We start from the raw sequence: 22754 nt of genomic DNA on the forward strand, positions 1-22754 counted from the left end.
CAGTAGCCCTATGATGCTGGTATACATACTGACAGATGGCCTCTCAGTAATCCAGCTGAGAGTTAATTGCTCTTCCATACTGCCAGTAGACAGCACTACTTGCCCTCTTAACCTATATGTATATGTAACAATTGAGAGATGGAAATTAACTGACATATAAAACATCTAAGAAATATACAAATTAGATTGTGTAAATGGTATGCTCTTAGCACTTTCAAACAGTGAACTCCCATAACCTAAAAGCCCAAACAGCTGACTAACATTTGATTTTGTTTCTGGTTGTGGTGATAACTTCACCTGGTGTCACCAGTGAAGAGTCTTGTGTGCAGCAGAATGTCCTTTAATGAAAATTTTGCAGCATTTATAGACACTATTTAGCCTGTGTAGCCTCTTATTTTTGGTAATATGACGCAGCATCCACTGATAAGATTTTCCTCGCACAAAGCTATTCATGTCAAGTCTTCAAAAATTTGTGGTTTATGAATATGAAGTGTCCTATTTTTATTTTACTATTCCTCTAACTTTAGTGCTATTAATTCTCAGGATATGTTTAATTTCTTCATACACTGAATGACTTAATACAGTCACTTGGCATTACTTCATTATTTACGCTATTAGCTGTCTGTGTTCTGATTCATCTGATACAGCATAAAAACATTTGAAAAGTCTTCAAATGCTTATACAGTTTTTTGTTTCTGTTGTTATTTACTGCCACTTTAACTGATGAAATGTGATGCCTCCCACCACAAGTTTTTTTCCATATTTTTATGACCCACATTATTCACCACCTGACTTGAGAAAATAAGCACAGAATAACTATTGATTGCTACAGTCTTGTGTATCTTATGTCAGAATGATTACCAGTCTGTGTGGAACAAAATGTACTATCATACCTGAAATTATTACATTGCTTCCTTAGCTGTATTGGCCAGTTAAAGAATTACCATCCTCACATCAGCTGCTCGTATTTATGGCGTTGTTGTCATTTAAGGTAATTAAGGTTATTGATAGCTCATGTAGTCCAGTTTTTGCAACCCTGTGCTACTCTTCTTTCACTAATTTTGAGTTCAGGCCCGTTGTGTCTTTCAGTATGTTTCAACACAATTTTCTTTAAGTTTCATGCATACTTTAATGTTTAATCTATTCAGATGTGCCAGTGTGGTTATTCTCTTCTGCCAAATGTTGCAAAGCTTCATATTTAGGTATCCAGCTTCCGGCTTTAAGCAGAACATAGATCAGGCTTTGCCAACTGGTGAGGCAGTGTTTTACTGTGCAGTATAAGATGTCAATTATGTAAATTTTTAATAAGACACATTTTAGTTTCTAACATGAGCAGTAATAATAATCAGTTGGCAGATGGTCTGTATAGTGACTTCTAGAAACCTCCCAATGCTCCACAGCTCACACTCGGCATAACAAATAAGCAAAGAAGTAAATATGGTCCTTTCACAGTTTGCATTTTTCTGTATGTTTATGTTGATAACACACTCAGTTTTGAACATTACACTGGAATGTAAATGTTATTGGAAAGTGAACTTACAAATAGTTCACTGCATTTGTCTTTAATTCTAGTTGACCAATTTTGTGATTGATCATGGAGTTCAAATGTTCAACTACAAAATGCAGTAGTTTCCATAAATATGAACACTAGTTTGTATTAAATTCCAATTCTTTAGTTGTTACATCATTTCCTTACCCTCCTTTGTCAATTGCCAGTCTTCCTATATGTGATTTAACACTACCACTTTTGTATAATCGACATTGTAATTATCCCAACAATGGTGCAAGTATTCTCCTATTCTCAGTTTCAAGTGTGGCTCATTACGTGGTACTAATATAAAATAAAATCCATAATATTACATCAGTTGAAATTGCACTTTTGTGGTTTAAGATGCCACCCATACATAAAGTTTATTACTCTGTAGATCGTTTGATGTCAGATTTTTTTCTTCTCCAAACAGAAAATGTTGAAATTTTTTCCCTCCTGGTACCGTGTAGCCTGTTGCCCATCAATTAAACACACTTTCTTGAAATCAACAAAATTAAAGGTATATAAATCAATGAAATAATGTCAACTGAAAACGAAAATGATATACAATAAAAATGTTCTTAAAAATGTTCTTGTGACTTCTGACTACACAGTGTATGCTTAGAAATTGGTGCTTTTGTATCTGATATTACAAATTTCATACTAATCTCAACAGAAGATATCAGATAAATAAAATTCTAACAATTTTTGAAACAATTAGCATAAGCTTATTATTTCTGTTTTAAATGTTAAATATTTCCGTAATAAGCCAAATCAGTTTCTCACCTGATTGCATGGACAATCTGAGAAAATAGCTTTTTTTCATCTGATGTCAGGTCTAACTACTCTCTTATAAGATAGGTTCTAGAGCAATGTGCCTCACAGAAATTTTTCTTTCTTGTTTCAGATTTCATCCGTTGCTTGTCTTGCCTGCCTGTGTTCTTCGGGTACAGTGAAAGTGGGACTCTTTATGCTTCCCTTAATTGGCCGGCTTCGCCTTATGATGTTTGTGACAGTGTTCAGTCTTCTAGTGACGTGTTTGTTTATTTTCCTGGACATATCACATATTGTGTATTTCTTTCCATTTAACTGGGGAAAAGTGGTGAGTAAGGGCTCATTGTAAATGTGATACATCTTTTCATCCCTAGTTTCTAGATATTTATCCATCAGTGAAAGCATCTTATGTAGTGTTTGTAATTGCATTTGCTTAATTTGTTTTGAACCATATAGATTTTGTTGAGAACATTGATTTTCATTTCTGTTTTTGTTATTTTGCACTTATACACTTTAATTGCTCTTACTTTGTATTTTTTTAAATGGAAATAAATGTTTTTAAATATATATTCCAATTTTATTTAATGTCTGGAATTATATTCCATTTATGTTCATGCAACTTGTTAGAAAAAATAGTTGCACTGTGAAATGTAGTATTGTGAAATGACTATGCATCACACATTAGTAGAGTTACCACCTATTTCTGTTCCTGCTCCTTCTCCTCTTTCTGTAACCCAAGTTTATTACAAAGTTTTTGTTGAAGACAAGCTACTTAACACCTTCTGCACTTCTACGTCTATATGTTGTGAGTTTAAATGTAAATTGCTTGTTTTAGTAAAAATGCCTCATTTCATTTTGAATGTCTTGTAGTGTGTTGTGCTTCGATTTTGTTTATGTACATCCAAGTTATAACTGAAAAATAAGTTTTTGAAGCCATATATAAATACAGTTTTTATTAAAGTGACTAAGTCTGTTACTAAATTTTTGTTCACTTTTCGTACATCTGTGTGCATGGTAATAGGTTTTGCAGTCTATTTTAAACTTGTGCCAGTGCTTTTACCTCCCTGTCTTTATTCCTGTGAAATGAGTGCATGTTACTGCTCCTGCACATTGCCGTATTATTGTTATTAACTCTTGTGACCATTGGTTATGGAACCTCTCGAGTGCAATTAATCCAGTTTGATTTGCAAATAAATTAGAACATTAAAAATACAAGGATTGTATAGTAAAAATTATTTATCTCGTTTAATGAAATGCCTGTATACCTCCATATGACATTGATCATACTGATCACAGTACTATTTTTCAGTCTCCATAGATAAGTCTCAAAATAAGGCATTTCTGAGAGGTATTTCTGAAGGGTTTGAGAACTTTCCCTTTTACCCCTCTTAGAACTTTTCTTCAGCCTGGGGAAAATGCTCAGGATGAGGTGAATTGTACTACAAAGATAAAAGAATTATCACTATTTTTGTTGGAAGAACACGTATACACACACACACACACACACACACACACACACACACACACACACACACAGAGAGAGAGAGAGAGAGAGAGAGAGAGAGAGAGAGAGAGAGAGAGAGGAGGGGGGCGGCGGCAGAGAGAGTGAGTGTGTGTGTTAGTTTTGGAGGTGACATTGAAAGCTGTCTTACCTTAAGCTGCTTAAGGAATGCAAAATGTTGAAAAGAAAATCAAAATACGAGGGTGGTTTGAAAAGTTCCCAGAATGGAATAGAAAAAAAATACTTACGTAACTGAACTTTTATTATTTTTCAACGTAGTCTCCTTATAGATTAATGCACTTGGTCCAACGATGTTCCAGTGCCTTGATCCTATTTTGAAAACGAGTTTCCTTCAGGCCTGCAAAATAGTAATCAACTCTGGCTATCAATTCTTCATTTGAAGTGAATCTTCGTCCACCAAGAAAAATTTTCAGTTTTGGGAAGAGATGGAAGTCTGACGGAGCCATATCAGGTGAATAAGGTGGGTGTGGCAACAATTCATACCTTAGTTCATGTAATTTTGCAGTGGTGAAGTCACGTGTGCGGGCGTGCGTCAAGAGTCGTGGCACCCATCTTGCAGATATTATTTTCATTTTTAATTCTTCAGTTAAAATTTTATACACCCTTTCAGATGACATCTGGCAAGCGTGAGCAATTTCACACAATCCCCCCTGCCACCCCCCCCCCCCCCCTCTCTCTCACAACCCCTCCCCCGGGGGCTCACTGTTCTTTCATGAGTTCGTGCGTGGCGCACATTGAGCCCCGAGCTATTGCAGCTCATTCTTCATTCCCTAGCTGTATTTCCTTCTCCCTACCCCTCCCTCCCTATCCCTACTCGTTTCCCATTGCCACCTCCTGCCCCCTCTATGTTCTGATGTATGTTAACCTGTCTATTCGCCTGGTTTCCTGTATTGGTTGCAATTTTGTGCCTTTTGCCTGTTTTTTCACCCTTTTGGCATTCCGTCCCCACTTGATATTTGACCTCCACTTCAAAGTTTTCTGTTTTTAGTGTGAGCCATATAGGGAAGAACTACCTCCCTATCATCTACGGTGTGGATTCCTCTCCCCCCCTCCCCCCCCCCCCCCTCCCTTCCCCACTGTAGCCCCTTTCCACCCTGCTGGGTCACCAGCACATGTAGCCAGTCCGTGTGCTGGGGCTGTTATGTGCTCATATGGCTGAGCCACCTCACAACACAGGGATCACACTACTGATATCTGAGCTGTTCCTTCCCCATGTATGTCGAGGAGTGGTTGCTTGTCTTCTGGGATCACTTGAACTCCGGCAGTGGCCGCCATGCCAGACGGCCCTTGCTGTGGTCAGAGTGGGTGAATGCTTGGTGCATGAAGCATATCAAGCTGCAAAAATCTGACTGTTCTCACATGGCCGTCTCTTTGAATGGTGAAGGATCCATAAATGTTGCCTCGTATGATCTGGCTACCCCATGGGAGGAGGGCCAGGCTCACCGTCTTGGTCTGAAACCCTTTCCCCATTACATTGTCTGTACTAGGGATTGATGGGGACACTTTCACCGCCACAAAGCCATTGTTTTTTGTGGAAAATATCTAGGACACGTTTGGTGAAGTGGAGTCTATTAGTAAGATGTGGTCAGGCTCCCTGTTGATCAAAGCTTCTTCTGCCACCCAATCCACAGCTCTTCATGCCTGTGCTCGTCTTGGCAACGTCCCAGTGTCTATCACTCCTCACTAATCTCTGGATATGGTCCAGGGCATCATTTTTCGTGGGGACCTTATCCTGCAAACTGATCAGGAACTCCGGGCTAATCTGGAGTGGCGTGGCATTCATTTTGTTCAACATGTGCAGAAGGGTTGCAAAGACAACCGCACCGATACTAGTGCAGCTTCATTCCGGCTTTCGAGGGGGATGCCCTCAGAGAAGGTCAAGGTTATGTGCTACAGATGTGACATGAAGCTGTACATCCCTCCACCTATGCGGTGCTTTAGTTGCTTGCATTTTGGGCATATGTCTTCTCGCTGTATGGCAGACCCTTTGTGTGGTGACTGTGGCCACCCAGTCCATGAGGGAAGCCCTTGGGTTCCGCCGCCTGTGTGTGTAAACTGTGCTGACCGCCACTCCTCTCGCTCGCTGGATTGCCCGGCTTACAAGATAGAAATAAAGATACTAGAATAAAAGTCCCTGGATCGCCTGTCTTGCGCTGAGGTGTGGCAAAAGTATAAGAGACTCCATCCGGTGTCACTGTCTTCAACTTTTGCCTCTGTTATTTCCTTTCCTCCTCCTCCCTCGTCCTTACCCCAGCCCTTCCCCACTCTCCCTTCCACCTATTCTGCAGTTCCCACTACCTCCCATCAGGGGGTCACTCCCCCTCATCGGCAGAAGAAGTACCCCCCTTCTTCGGCATCTGCTGGTGATAAGGCTCTCTCCCAGGAACCCTCTCCCTGGTATCTCTCAGGCCAGAAGACTCGCACCACCACTCAGTCACTAGGTGCACTATCTGTGCACCCCAAGGTCGCCTGCTCTCTTTCGGTCCTCGATCTTGCAGATGCTTGTGCTCCCCCTGTGTGCTGCCCTCCTCCACCTCAGAAAGAGAAGAAGAACAAACATAAATCCCCGGCAGTGCCAACTCCCCTCTCTGACATCTTATTTATGAATGTCACCCCATCCTTGTCGGTGACAACTACTGACAAAGTGACCTGACCTCCTCCTTGGTCATCCAGTTGTACTGCAACAAATACTATTATCATCTAATGGAAATGCAACGTCTTGTCTCCTCTTATACTGTGTTCTGTCTTGTTCTCCAAGAAACACATTTCCGTGATGACCACTCTCCAACTATCTATGGTTATTGGGCATTCTGTTGAAACTGTGCTGGCCCTGGGATAGCATCTGGTGGGTCTGCACTTTGGTTCACTCCGATATCATTAGTGACTGGATTCCCCTACGTACCATCTTGGAAGTGATAGCGGTTAGTGCGCAAACAACTCCGGCAATCACCCTTTGCAATGTCTACCTCGCTCCAGGTCAGCTACTTGATTATGATGCACTATCTACCTTAATCCAGCAACTCCTGACCCTGTTTCTCCTCCTTAGGGATTTCAATGCCCACCATCCACTGTGGGGGAGCGTCACTTCAATGAGTCGGCGTATCATAATCGAACAACTTATCACGGACTTCTATTTGTATCTCCTCGACGATGGTTACCCTGCCCACTTCAGTGCCGCTCGTGGCACCTTCTCTGCTATCGATCTCATGACCTCTTCCCCTGTCTTTGTGCCTTCCCTACATTGGTCATCCCATGATGACCTTTGTGACAGTGACCACTTCCCAGTGACATTATTGTTCCCCTGCTGCCTCAAGGCAGACAGGTCCCCTCATTGGGCATTCCGCAGGGCCAATTGGCCTTTATACATGCCCGCTGTCCGCTTTGATACATCCCTCTCGAATTCCATTGATGTAGCCATGCAAGGCATCTCTGCCACTCTTCTCCGTGCTGCTGGCGCTGCTGTCCCCCTATCCACAGGGCCCCCTCATCATCGGCCAGTACCATGGTGGACCAAGGACATTGCAGTCGCTGTCCAGGACCACCAACGGGCGCTGGAGCAATTTAAGCGACACCCCTCCCAGACCAACCTCCTCATTTTTAAGTATCTCCGAGCTAAGGCTCATTATCTTATTAAGCGGAGTAAAAAGGAATGCTGGGAGCGCTATGTTTCCTCCCTCGGGATGTATGCCTCTTTATTGCAGGTTTGGTCAAAACTCTGTAGCGTTCTGGGCCGCCAGCAACAGTCAACTGTCCAGGGTCTGAACCTCCAAGGGGCTTTGTGCACTGATCCATTGGTCCTCGGGGAACACCTTGTGACACACTTTGTGATGGCATTGTTGTCCGCTTCCTACCCTCCTACCTTTCTCCAGCAGAAACACAGAATTGAACAGACCCCCTCCATTTCATCCCACACCATGTTGAGCCCTATAATGCACCTTTCACTGAATGGGAATTGGTGCAGGCTCTTAGCTCTTCACAAGAGACAGCCACAGGGCCACATTCCATTCTCAGTCAGATGAGTCAATGCCTGGACATTCCCCAGAGGCAACAGCTCCTCAGGGTCTTCAATCACATTTGGCTCACCGGTGCTTTTATGTCACAATGGCAGGACAGTATAGTTATCCCCGACCTTAAGCCCGAGAAAACTCAATGACTCTAGACAGCTACTGCCCCATTAGCCTTACGAATGTGCTTTGTGAAGTGCTGGAAAGGATGGTCAACTCCAGATTATGTTGGGTACTCGAACCTCTGGGCCTTTTGTCACCGTATCAGTGTGGTTTCTGGGCAGGGTGATCTCCAACTGATCATTTACTCTGATTGGAATCAGCCACTGCTGCCACGTTGTTGCAGTTTTCTTTGACCTACATAAGGCGTATGACATGGCTAGGCACCATCACATTTTAGTTACCCTCCATGACTGGGGCTTCCGTGGTCCCTTTCCGATTTTTATCCGCGAGTTTTTATCATACCGGCTCTTCTAGGTTCCAGTTGGCACTTCACTCAGCTCCCCTCAGATTGAGGAGTATGGTATCCCACAGGGTTCTGTACTAAGTGTCACACTCTTCCCCCCAAAAAAAAAATTGCCATAAATGGGCTTGTGACCTCTGTTGGGCCTCTGGTTACCCTGGTGTTGTATGTTGATGATTTTTGTATCTGGTGCAGCTCCCACTTGGTGGTGTCAGCTGAGCGAGCTCCAAGGCACCATCCGACGGGCCTCTGCATGGGCCACCATGAATGGCTTCCAGTTTTTCCCCTCCAAAACGCGGATTATGCATTTTTGTCATCGATCCACAGTATACCCTGATCCAGAACTTTATTTAGGCAACCAGCACCTTGATGTTGTAGCACAGTCCCGTTTCTTGGGCATTATTTTTGATAACAAGCTGACATGGCTACCCCACATTCTCCACCTAAAGACTACATGCCTGCAGAAGCTAAAATGCTCTCTGCCTCCTGGCTCACACATCTTGGGATGTAGACCGTTCCACTCTTCTGCATCTTTACCTTGCTCTGGTCTTGTCCAGACTCGATTATGGGAGTCAGGTTTATGGCTTAGCAGCTCCTTCCACTTTGGAACTCTGTGACCTTGACCATCATTGTGGGGTGCATCTTGTTGATAGTCTCCTCACAGAAGCAGGGATTCCCCCTCTACACATCAGACAGAGCCAACTCCTTGTTTCTTACTCAGTCGCCATTCGCCAATTCTGTGACCACCATCCTGTGTACCCTGTGCTCTTCCCCAATGAGGGACGTCTCCCTCCTAACACCCACCCCTAGGTGGGATTGCCAATTCTGCCTTCTGCCGGAATCTCCATCTGCACTCACTGGACTGCACCCTGTATCTTTCCTCCCATACCCCCCCACCCCCCCCCCCCCCTCACCCTTCCCGGTCCTGTGGTTTACCAGCATCTTCTATGTGCCATCCTTGCAGAGTTCCAAGGTGCCACCATCTTTTACACTGATGGTTCTAAGACTACTGATGAGGTAGGATACGCTTCCATGTCTCCTACTGGCTTTGAGCACCATTTGTTGTCAGGGTCATGTAGTGTATTTACAGCAGAGCTTCTAGACATACACAGGCCCCTCCTTTCTGCCTTTCTGTTTCTCAGGCCTCCCTCCATAATGTTTTAATTTGTTCCGACTCCATGAGCAGCCTGCGGACTATTGATTGATGGTACTCTCGTGTCGCCTTGATCTCTGCCATCCATGACCTTCTCTCTGCCCTTGAGAGTGCCACAGGTTCAGTCGTCTTTCTCTGGGTCCCCAGTCATGTGGGAATCCCAGGGAATGGATTGGCTGACAGTTTGGCTAGAGAAGCAGATACTGCCCATTTCCTTTCACGATTCCAGCTGCAGATAAGCAGATCTATGTCAAATCTTTCTTTGCCCAACAGTGGAATGCCATCTGGAGTGTTACTGCTCATAGTAATAAACTCTGCACAATCAAGGAGTCTACTGCAGTTAGAGGCACTTCTTTCTGCCCCTCTCAGAAGGAGTCCACTGTTTTATGCCGTTTATGCATTGGCGATACCCAGCTCACCCATTGTTTCCTCCTACATAACGACCCACCCCCACAATTTGGTTGTGGCGCCAGTCTGATAATATCTCACATATTGGTGGCATGTCCCCTTCTTTCGACCCTTCGTGCTAAGTATAGTTTTCCTGCTTCCTTAAATTTCATAATGGCAGATGATCTACAGATGGCTGACCTGGTCCTCGGTTTCCTCTGTGAAGTGGTTTTTATTTCCAGATATGTTGTTGTTGTTGTTGTTGTTGTTGTTGTTGTTGTGGTCTTCAGTCCTGAGACTGGTTTGATGCAGCTTTCCGTGCTACTCTATCCTATGCAAGCCACTTCATCTCCCAGTACCTACTGCAATCTACATCCTTCTGAATCTGCTTAGTGTATTCATCTCTTGGTCTCCCTCTATGATTTTTACCCTGCACGCTGCCCTCCAATACTAAGTTGGTGATCCCTTGATGCCTCAGAACATGTCCTACTAACTGATCCCTTCTTCTAGTCAAGTTGTGCCACAAACTCCTCTTCTCCCCGATTCTATTCAATACCTCCTCATTAGTTGTGTGATCTACCCATCTAATATTCAACATTCTTCTGTAGCACTGCATTTTGAAAGCTTCTATTCTCTTCTTGTCCAAACTATTTATCGTCCATGTTTCACTTCCGTACATGGCTACACTCCATACAAATACTTTCAGAAGCGACTTCCTGACACTTAAATCTATACTCGATGTTGACAAATTTCTCTTCTTCGGAAACGCTTTCCTTGCCATTGCCAGTCTACATTTTATATCCTATCTACTTCGACCATCATCAGTTATTTTGCTCCCCAAATAGAAAAACTCCTTTACTACTTTAAGTGTCTCATTTCCTAATCTAATTCCCTCAGCATCACCCGACTTAATTCGACTACATTCCATTATCCTCGTTCTGCTTTTGTTGATGTTCATCTTATATCCTCCTTTCAAGGCACTGTCCATTCCGTTCAACTGCTCTTCCAAGTCCTTTGCTGTCTGACAGAATTACAATGTCATCAGTGAACCTCAAAGTTTTTATTTCTTCTCCATGGATTTTCATTCCTACTCTGAATTTTTCTTTTGTTTCCGTTACTGCTTGCTCAATATACAGATTGAATAACATCAAGGAGAGGCTACAACCCTGTCTCACTCCCTTCCCAACCACTGCTTCCCTTTCATGCCCCTTGACTCTGATAACTACCATCTGGTTTCTGTACAAATTATAAATAGTCTTTTGCTCCCTGTATTTTACCCCTGCCACCTTCAGAATTTGAAAGAGAGTATTCCAGTCAACATTGTCAAAAGCTTTCTCCAAGTCTACAAATGCTAGAAATATAGGTTTGCTTCCCTTAATCTATTTTCTAAGATAAGTCATAGGGTCAGTATTGCCTTGCGTGTTGCAACATTTCTACAGAATCCAAACTGATCTTCCCCAAGGTTGGCTTCTACCAGTTTTTCATTTGTCTGTGAAGGATTTGTGTTAGTATTTTGCAGCCGTGAGTTATTAAACTGATAGTTCGGTAATTTTCACATCTGTCACCACCTACTTTCTTTGGGATTGGAATTATTATATTCTTCTTGAAGTCTGATGGTATTTCGCCTGTCTCATATATCTTGCCCATCAGATGGTAGAGTTTTGTCAGGACTGGCTCTCCCAAGGCTGTCAGTAGTTCTAATGGAATGTTGTCTACTCCCGGGGCCGTGTTTCGACTCCGGTCTTTCAGTGCTCTGTCAAACTCTTCACGCAGTATCATATCTCCTATTTCGTCTTCATCTACCTTCTCTTCCATTTCCATAATATTGTCCTCAAGTACATCGCCCTTGCATAGACCTTCTATATACTCTTTCCACCTTTCTGCTTTCCCTTCTTTGCTTAGAACTGTGTTTCCATCTGAGCTCTTGATATTCATACAAGTGGTTCGTAGGCAGTATCTATCTTACCCCTAGTGAGATAAGCCGCTACATCCTTGTCCTCTAGCCATCCCTGCTTCACCATTTAGCACTTCCTGTCGATCTCATTTTTGAGACGTTTGTATTGGTTTTGCTTGATTCATTTACTGCAGTTTTATATTTTCTCCATTCATCAGTTAAATTCAATATTTCTTCTGTTACCCAAGGACTTCTATTAGCTCTCGTCTTTTTACCTGCTTGATCCTCTACTGCCTTCACTACTTCATCCCTCAAAGCTACCCATTCTTCTTCTATTGTATTTCTTTGCCCCATTCCTGTCAATTGTTCCTTTATGCTCTCCCTGAAACTCTGTACAACCTCTGGTTTAGTCAGTTTTGCAGGTCCCATCTCCTTAAATTTCCACCTTTTTGCAGTTTCTACTGTTTTAATCTGCAGTTCATAACCAATAGATTATGGTCAGAGTCCACATCTGCCCCTGGAAATGTCTTACAATTTAAAACCCGGTTCCTAAAGCTCTGTCTTACCATTATATAACCTATGTGATACCTTCTAGTATCTCCAGGCTTCTTCCGTGTATACAAGTTAAGTTATGCTCTGTGCAAAATTCTACCAGGCGGCTTCCTCTTTCATTCCTTACCCCCATTCCATATTCACCTACTACGTTTCCTTCTCTTCCTTTTCCTACTATCGAATTCCAGTCACCGTTGACTATTAAATTTTCGTCTCCCTTCACTATCTGAATAATTTCTTTTATCTCATCATACATTTAATCTATTTCTTCGTCATCTGCAGAGCTAGTTGGCATATAAACTTGTAGTAGGTGTGGGCTTCGTATGTATCTTGGCCACAATAATGCATTCACTATGCTGTTTGTAGTAGCTTATCCACACTCCTATTTTTTTTTTTTTATTTATTATTAAACCTACTCCTGCATTACCCTTATTTGATTTTGTATTTATAACCCTGTATTCACTTGACCAAAAGTCCTGTTCCTCCTGCCACTGAACTTCACTAATTCCCACTATATCTAACTTTAACATATCCATTTCCCATTTAAAATTTTCTAACCTACCTGCCCAATTAAGGGATCTGACATTCCACACTCCGATCCGTAAAACGCCAGTTTTCTTTCTCCTGATAACAACGTCCTCTTGAGTAGTCCCAGATATAAGGTTCGCGATTTAGTCTTGGAGTAGGAGCGGGTCAGTTGTGGTTGGGACTCCTTTTGCAGTCTTCACGGTCTGTGACCCCATGACTGCCCCCCTTTTTTCCAGTTTTTAGATTTGGTCTCTCCTTTTATGTTTTTACTGTGTGTGTTTAATGTTCATTCTTTTATAATTGTACTCCTCTGGTTGAATCAGTCCACTTGTAGCAGGCCCTCTTTCTTACGTAACCCACTTTGGAATTGCGGGACTGATGACCTCGCTGTTTGGTCCCATACTCTCTCAATTAATCTACCAATCAATCATTCATGCACTTTCAGTCGGCGATCCTCCATGGCCATTTTGTGCACTTTTGCAATGATTTCTGGAGTAGTGACACATCTTGGCTGATCACGGCGTGGATCATCATCTAAGCTCTCCTAACCAAATTTAAATTTGTTTGTGCACTTGCCAACAGTTGAATATGAAGGAGCAGAGTCCTCCAGTATATTCTGGAAATCAGCGTAAATGTCCTTTTCTTTTATACCTTTCTATACAAAGTACTGAATCACTGCTTGGCTCTCGATTTTTTTCCATCTTCGCAAATCACTGCGCGTGTGCAACAACAGAGCCACGTCATTGCATCACCTCTCTTCCAAGAGCACTGATGTGGCTTGTGTTTTCAGGCAACAGTCCAATGAAATCGTGTGAACAACTCATTGCACTAGTGCTGACCTCTCGCGGTGAATTCGAGAACTTTTCAAACCACTCTCATAGCTAGTAACAACATGCGTTCACATCGTTTGTTGGTAGTCATTGCATCATTGTAAAGCTTACTCCACTATATGGAATAGTCAAAGTTCTGACTGAAGTCAGTTGGCAACTTTGTTATTTTCGAGACTTGATTCATGGCACATTATCACATTATTTTCTCTGAATAAAGTTGTTGCTTTTACTACTGAGTTTGATATCTGCAAGCATGTGGTCTATGACTACTATGACTAAAGTTCCATACTAATCTGCACACTCTCCATAATTTACCATCAGAGGAATGCATGGGGTAGGCCAAGTAAAAGAAAACTACAAAATGACAACAATATTTGTTACTGTTTACATAGGTTTTAATAGAATTTAGTGTAAACTGAATGAAATGGCATTTAAAAATTTAGAAAGGTCCTGAGATAACTCAAAAAGAAAAGAGTAGGATCTTGTTCATTCAGTTAGTGTCTGAACTCTAGAAAACTATATAAGGCAATTTGGAAAAATATTCTATGACTGGAAAACTCATGGTATTTGTTTATCAGCAGGCAGGATGATGAGAAGTTGATCACATGCTGAATTGTCAGTTTTTTCCCTAGAGATTCAACACTTCTGATTTCTCAGAATCGGTGACAAAAGAATTCACTTCAGCTGTACTTATGGTATCCTGTTTAGTAAAGTAAATAACAATAGTATGTCAACTGAAGCTGAAATTATGCACAGTTTGATTCTGCAAAAAATGCTTTCATACAATAACTCATATTTTCATTTTTGTATTGCAGAGGTTACTTATTCCATTTACGAACAATATGCCGTTGGCTGCTTATGATTAGTTCTTTGTATGTAATTGTGTGTGTCTTAGCCTGCACAGATTGGGAGTAGGTTAAGGGCTTTATTCTTGAACAAAAGATGCAAAATTATAAATGTACATTTAAAAGAAATACCAGTTCTCATTCCGATGAATTTTCTCAGTGTAGTGTCCCATTAATTGCCTTTTAAACTTCTTCTAACACAGATTAATAATTCGGTACAGAGCAAGTAGTGCAACGATACACACTGGACTCACATTCATGAGGACAGCGGTTTAAATTTCACTCTGGTCATCTGGATCTAGGATATCCATTTTTTTCCATAAAGAGCCCAAAGTTAATGTCAAGATAGGGGATAGTACCTCATACAAATCTTGGGTGAGTTACTTAATTGAAACATGTTTTCCTGCGTAATTTGTACCTGCCAGTGTTGTACTCTTAGCAACTGGGTGTTTGTCACATTGCTATGTACTGTTCTCATTTCAAACGTCTGTGCTGTGATGAGCAACAACATAACTGAGGCAAGTATCAGTCCAGATGGAAGCATGCAATGAAGGAATTGTTATTAGAGTAACTCCTTCCATTATTTTCTTTCCACTTGCAGTGCCATATAATAATGCAGAATGATGCAATCAGATGGCTGGAATAAGTTGCAGAAGATTCCTGCTGGTAATATTTATTCATGCAAAAAAATTTATGCTTAGTGAATAAATTAATAGATTAGTTTGAAAAATGTTCTTCTCGAAACTCGAACTGTGACTGGCTAAGTATCAAATTACTGCACAGATTTGTTAAAAACCTTGAATACATTAGCTTCCAAAAATTTGTGAAATTTGGTGTAAGGAGCAAGACAGGCTTGTAGTGAATTGTGTACACATTGAGGGGGCAGCACCTACAGCTTCTGTCAACACACACCTCCAAAAAAAGTGATCTCTTATGTTTTCTCAGTGTGATTGATAATGGTGGTCTTCTGAGTGTTCAGCAGAGTTGTTGATTCCGTGTTACGCACAATATTTCAATTACCGACCCAATTGCCCCATTCTCGTCTGAGGATTTTGCTGTTATATGTACTTGTTGCCTGGGTGTTGGAAGCTGAACTTGATTATAAAAAATGGTTTGTGCTCAGCAATAGTTCAGTTTGGTTGGAGTCCAGGCAGAAAGCACACATCACAGCAAAATTCACAATACTTGAGAAGATAACTGGATTGGTCATTGAAATGGAGACAACAACTTTGCTGAATATCTGACAGACTACCATAAAAAAATTATATTTGAAAATAGAAAGTGAGATATTCTGAAACTTAAAACAAAATATGGTGAATCAACAGAATCAAAAACTTTTAAGTACCTCATTGAAATTATTGAATCGAAAACTAGATTTAGAAGAAATGATACACACAAGATGGAGACAGACTAAAAACCACCGAGACAACAGAAAAAGTATCAAACATCAAAACTGTCATCAGAAACAGACAAATGGAGTTCTATGGACACCTAAACAGATTACCTGGAAGCAGACCAACTAAATATCTATATGACTATGAGGTATCACTTAAAGCATCAATACGCTGGGTAACTGAAGTCAAGAAGGATTTGACAAAAGCAAAAACTGACATAACACATCAGACAAGGATACATTCAGAAGTAAAATTGACAAGTGGAAGTTAATGCCGGAGATAGAACCAAAACAATATCAAACAATAGGGCTAAACCCCCCCCACCCCCCTCCTTTTAGTGTGATTAGTTGGTTCAGGACAGAACTAATGAAGCCTCGGACAAGCGCTGTCATGGCTGGGGGACGACGCTTGAACCCTATGCCCGTCCACAATGGTAACGACACTGCTAGCCACACGGCAAATGATTTAAATCCAAATAGAGGTGTTTTGCAGCATATGCTTCCTGCAACCACCCTAGAAGGAAAACAAAGACAGAGGATAAGATGGTCAGATGAAGTTAACCGACACCTCGTGTTCTGTTATTACCAAGCAACAAACTTAGGAACCAACACAACTGGATACAGATCACAAGTATACACAACATTTATTACCAGATACCCAGAATTAAAATTTTTATCAGAATAATGACTAGCTGATCAGATTCGTGTAATAATCAAAAATAACAGGATACCCCAGTCAGAATTAGAAAACATCAAACAACAAGTACAACAAATACTGGAACAAAATAATGTGCAATCAGAAGAAGAAGAAGAAAATACAGTAATGGAATCAAACATCCCAGAGCAAACAAATAAAGAACAACATGCATCAATTAAAGAATCAGAGGAAAATGAAATCTTAAGACAGCCACCAGAACAAGCACAAATAGAACGTGAAGTGACACACATGTTAGATATAGATGAAAAATTTCAGTTGACATATATAGAATACAAAGACACAAATACAGACATTAGACCATTCTTGCATAGACCGCCAAATAACCCACAAGTCGAAACAACAATAACAACTATCAACACAATCATACACAACAAAATAAATGAAAATACAACTATGGAAGAGTTACAATTAATGGTTTATATAGGAGCACTCACTACACTAAATATACACACTAGGCAGAGATCAGAACAAACCAATACACAGAAGAAACCCACAAAACCAGCATGGCAACACAGGCTACAGATCAGAATAGGAAAAACTGAGAAAAGACATCGGACAGCTAACACAATTCATAAGAAATGAAATGTCAGAAAAAAAAACGAAAAAGGTTAGGTAAAATCTCTCAACAAGAAGTGATAGAGCAATTATATGAAAAGAAGCAGAAATTACATGCATGGGCCAAACAACTTAGAAGATACAAAAAAAGTGAAAATAAAAGGAAACAAAACCAAACATTCAACACAAACCAAAAGAAATTTCACCAGACAATAGATAACACACACATTAAAATAGACAATCCACCAAACGTAACGGACATGGAGCACCTCTGGAGCAACATATGGTCAAACCCGGTACAACATAACAGACATGCACGGTGGATACTAGCAGAAACAGACTCATACAAGATGATACCACAAATGCCTGAAGTGATAATTTTGCAACATGAAGTCACCCGAGCAATTAATTCTACGCACAATTGGAAAGCCCCCTGGAAATGATAAAATAGCAAATTTCTGGCTGAAGAAGTTCACCTCAACACATTCACATCTAACTAAATTATTTAACAATTACATTGCAGACCCATACACAGTCCCTGATACACTTACACAAGGAATAACGTATCTGAAACCTAAAGATCAAGCAGACACAGCAAACCCAGCGAAATATCGCCCCATAACATGCCTACCAACAATCTACAAAATATTAACTTCAGCCATTACACAGAAATTAATGACGCATACAACACACAACAAAATTATAAATGAGGAACAAAAAGGCTGCTGCAAAGGAGCACGAGGATGTAAAGAGCAACTGATAATAGATACAGAGGTGACATATCAAGCTAAAACTAAAAAAGGTCACTGCACTACACATACATTGATTACCAAAAAGCTTTTGATGGTGTACACCACTCATGGTTACTACAGATATTGGAAATATACAAAGTAGATCCTAAATTAATACGGTTCCTAAACATAGTAATGAAAAATTGGAAAACCACACTCAATATCCAAACAAATTCAGATAATCTCACATCACAGCCAATACAGATTAAGTGTGGAATATACCAAGGAGACTCATTAAGTCCTTTCTGGTTCTGCCTTGCTCTGAACCCACTATCCAACATGCTAAATAATACAAATTATGGCTATAATATTACTGGAACATACCCACACAAAATCACACATTTGCTGTACATGGATGATCTAAAATTACTTGCAGCAACAAATCAACAACTCAACCAATTACTAAAGATAACAGAAGTATTCAGCAATGATATAAACATGGCTTTTGGAACAGACAAATGTAAGAAAAATAGCATAGTCAAGGGAAAACACACTAAACAAGAAGATTACATATTGGATAACCACAGCGACTGCATAGAAGCGATGGAAAAAACAGATGCCTATAAATATCTAGGATACAGACAAAAAATAGGAATAGATAATACAAATATTAAAGGAGAACTAAAAGAAAAATATAGACAAAGAATAACAAAAATACTGAAAACAGAATTGACAGCAAGAAACAAGACAAAAGCTATAAATACTTATGCCATACCAATATTGACCTACTCATTTGGAGTAGTGAAATGGAGCAACACAGACATAGAAGCACTCAATACACTTACACGATCACAATGCCACAAATATAGAATACATCACATACATTCAGCAACAGAAAGGTTCACATTAAGCAGAAAGGAGGGAGGAAGGGGATTTATCGACATAGAAAACCTTCATTATGCACAGGTAGACAATTTAAGAAATTTCTTTATAGAACGAGCAGAAACTAGCAAAATACACAAAGCAATCACTCATATAAATACATTGGCTATACCATTGCAATTTCATAACCACTTCTACAACCCTTTAGATCACATAACATCAACAGGTACGAAGAAAGTAAATTGGAAAAAGAAAACACTACATGGTAAGCACCCGTATCATCTAACACAGCCACGTATCGATCAAGACGCATCTAACGCATGGCTAAGAAAAGGCAATATATACAGTGAGACGGAAGGATTCATGATTGCAATCCAGGATCAAACAATAAACACCAGATATTACAGCAAGCATATTATTAAGGATCCCAATACCACAGCAGATAAATGCAGACTTTGCAAACAAAAAATAGAAACAGTAGACCACATCACAAGCGGATGTACAATACTAGCAAATACAGAATACCCCAGAAGACATGACAATGTAGCAAAAATAATACATCAACAGCTTGCCATACAACATAAACTAATAAAACAACACGTTCCCACATACAAGTATGCACCACAAAATGTACTGGAGAATGATGAATACAAATTATACTGGAACAGAACCATTATAACAGATAAAACAACACCACATAACAAACCTGACATCATACTCACCAATAAAAAGAAGAAATTAACACAACTAATCGAAATATCCATACCCAATACAACAAATATACAGAAGAAAACAGGAGAAAAAATTGAAAAATACATCCAACTGGCTGAGGAAGTCAAGGACATGTGGCATCAGGATAAAGTTGACATTGTACCAACTATATTACTATCAACTACAGGAGTCATACCACACAGTATCCACCAGTACATCAACGCAATACAGCTACATCCAAACATATATATACAACTACAGAAATCTGTAATTATTGATACATGTTCAATTACCCAAAAGCTCCTAAATGCAATGTAACATATACCGTACAGCTAAAAGGAAGTCACGCTTGATGAAGGTCCACGTCACTTTCCATTTTTAATCAGACGTAACGTCTGAGACAGGAAAGAATAATAATAAAATAGAACTTGCATCTTGTTATACTTTCAGTTTTTAATATTTCTTTGTCCTGTTGCCAGCCAACATTAAAAACTACTAAAATGTGTACATATATAGTATTCACATATACACTGAGATAACAAAAGTCGTGTGATAGCTCCTAATATCATGTTTACCTCATTTAGCCTGGTGTAGTGCAGCAACTGAACATGGCATGAACTCAACAAATCGTTGGAAGTCCCCTGCAGAAATATTAAGCTAAAAGGAAGTCACGCTTGATGAAGGTCCACGTCACTTTCCATTTTTAATCAGACGTAACGTCTGAGACAGGAAAGAATAATAATAAAATAGAACTTGCATCTTGTTATACTTTCAGTTTTTAATATTTCTTTGTCCTGTTGCCAGCCAACATTAAAAACTACTAAAATGTGTACATATATAGTATTCACATATACACTGAGATAACAAAAGTCGTGTGATAGCTCCTAATATCATGTTTACCTCATTTAGCCTGGTGTAGTGCAGCAACTGAACATGGCATGAACTCAACAAATCGTTGGAAGTCCCCTGCAGAAATATTAAGCCATGCTTCATCTATGGTTGTTGTTGTTGTTGTTGTTGTTGTGGTCTTCAGTCCAGAAACTGGTTCGATGCAGCTCTCCATGCTACTCTATCCTGTGCAAGGTTCATCATCTCCCAGTACCTACTGCAACCTACATCCTTCTGAATCTGTTTAGTGTATTCATCTCTTGGTCTCCCTCTGCAATTTTTAACCTCCAGGCTGTCCTCCAATACTAAATTGGTGATCTCTTGATGCCTCATAATATGCTGTACCAACCAATCCCTTCTTCTAGTCAAGTTGTGCCACAAACTCCTCTTCTCCCCAATTCTATTCAATACCTCCTCATTAGTTATGTGATCTACCCATTTAATCTTCAGCATTCTTCTGTAGCACCACATTTCGACAGCTTCTATTCTCTTCTTTTGTCAACTATTTATCGTCCATGTTTCACTTCCATACATGGTTACACTCTGTACAAATACTTTCAGAAACGACTTCCTGACACTTAAATCTATACTCAATGTTAACAAATTCCTCTTCTTCAGAAAGCCTACCATAATTGCAAAAGTGTTGCCGGTGCAGGATTTTGTACAAGAACAGACTCGTAAAAGTTCAGTCATCATATGGGAACATGACATCCATGAATGGCTGCAAATGGTTTCCAAGGAGCCAAACATCCAGAGGACCCTGCCTGCTCCATGTAAACACTACCCACACCATTATGGTGCCATCGACAGCTTGCCCAATGCCTTGTTGACATCTTGGGTCCAGGGCTTCATGGGGTCTGTGCTATACTCGAACCCTACTATCAGCTCTTACCAACTGAAATTGGGACTCATCTGACCGGGCCATGCTTTTCTAGTCATCTACGGCCCAACTGGTATGGTCATGAGCCGAGGAGAGGCATTGCAGGCGATGCTGTTAGTAAAGACACTCACGTCTGTCATCTGCTGCCATAGCCCATTAATGCCAAATTTCACTACATGTACGTCCTACTGATTTCTGCAGTTATTTCTCTTAGTACTGACAACTCTACGTGGAAGCTGCTGCTCTCAGATATTAAGTGAAGGGCGTCAGCCCATTCATTGTCCGTGGTGAGAGGTAATGCCTGAAATTTGTTGTTCTCGGCGCACTCTTGGCTGTGTGGATCTCAGAATATTGAATTCCTTAACGATTTACAAAATTTTGTGTTCCGTGCATCTACGCCAAACTATCATTCCGCATTCAGAGTTTGTTAATTCCGATCGTGCAGCCATAATCGCATCAGAACCCTTTAAATGTGAATCACCCAAGTACAAATGGTGGCTCAGCCAATGCACTGCCCTTTTATAACTAGTGTACGCAGTACTGCCACCATCTATACATGTATGTATCACTATTGCATGACTTTTGTCGCCTCATTGTATCTAAAAATTAACAGCGACGTAATACCCATAAATCTCGTACAGCCTATGCTTTCTCAGATGAGAATATTCTAGGTTGGAGGCACCTACACTATTAAAATTGCAAACCCATGAAAGTGGCATTCAACAAATGCCAAATTGGTATGAAGTGTGCTACATGTGTGGATATGCAAATGATTAACATTTCAGCACTACTGCCCAAAATAAGGAGTGATGCCAGCTTCATTCTGTATATAGAGAAAGATTGTGCAGCTGGTTTTTCTCATTCATGGAGTGTTGGTTGTGTTATGTTTCGTGTAAGGAAAGGGAGATATCTAACAACAGCTGTTGGAATTTGACAGTAGCAGGGCCCTTTCTGTTGAGACAGCAGTTTATTGTTCTGCAATATTTCTGCTCACATTGGTTGCAATCTCATGACTGTCATGCAAATGTGGAATACGTATGTTCAGGAGGCTTGTACTCAATACCAAGCAGGATCTTGATAGATCACATGATTATGTGACTAGTGTCCAAAAGGACTGACATGTTGTTTGATCGGATGTGCGTGATCATGTGGTTGCGTCATGTTCGTTGAGTCTTAAGGAAATGGGGTTGTTTGCAGCAATTCAGTTATTGACGTAGATCGTTCAATGACTTAGTAGGCGACCATGAACTGTCAGCATCTTAACTATTGTTGTGGCTTCCCCTTACGCAGCAGCAGAGAGAGGTGCACCGGCAGTGGTGCACTCAACTACAACACTGGGAAGAGGAGTGGCTCCATTTCAAACAGTCCTAGTTTTGTGTACGGCCTCATGATAGACAGCCGGCCGTGGTGGTCTAGCGGTTCTAGGCACGCAGTCCGGAACCGCGTGACTGCTACGGTCGCAGGTTCGAATCCTGCCTCGGGCACGGATGTTTGTGATGTCCTTAGGTTAGTCAGG

General features: G+C 40.7%; 1 protein-coding gene across 1 annotated transcript in view; it reads left to right on the top strand.

Annotated features, from left to right (window-relative positions):
- LOC124615402 overlaps window positions 1-22754 on the top strand; it is a 151383-nt gene that overhangs the window by 59995 nt on the left and 68634 nt on the right. Inside the window, exon 4 of the mRNA XM_047143246.1 lies at window positions 2436-2630. Within this exon, the coding sequence (XP_046999202.1) occupies window positions 2436-2630 (195 nt within the window). The remainder of the gene's footprint in view (window positions 1-2435; window positions 2631-22754) is intronic.

The sequence above is a fragment of the Schistocerca americana genome, chromosome 5 (assembly GCF_021461395.2).
Source record: "Schistocerca americana isolate TAMUIC-IGC-003095 chromosome 5, iqSchAmer2.1, whole genome shotgun sequence".
NCBI lineage: Eukaryota > Metazoa > Arthropoda > Insecta > Orthoptera > Acrididae > Schistocerca > Schistocerca americana.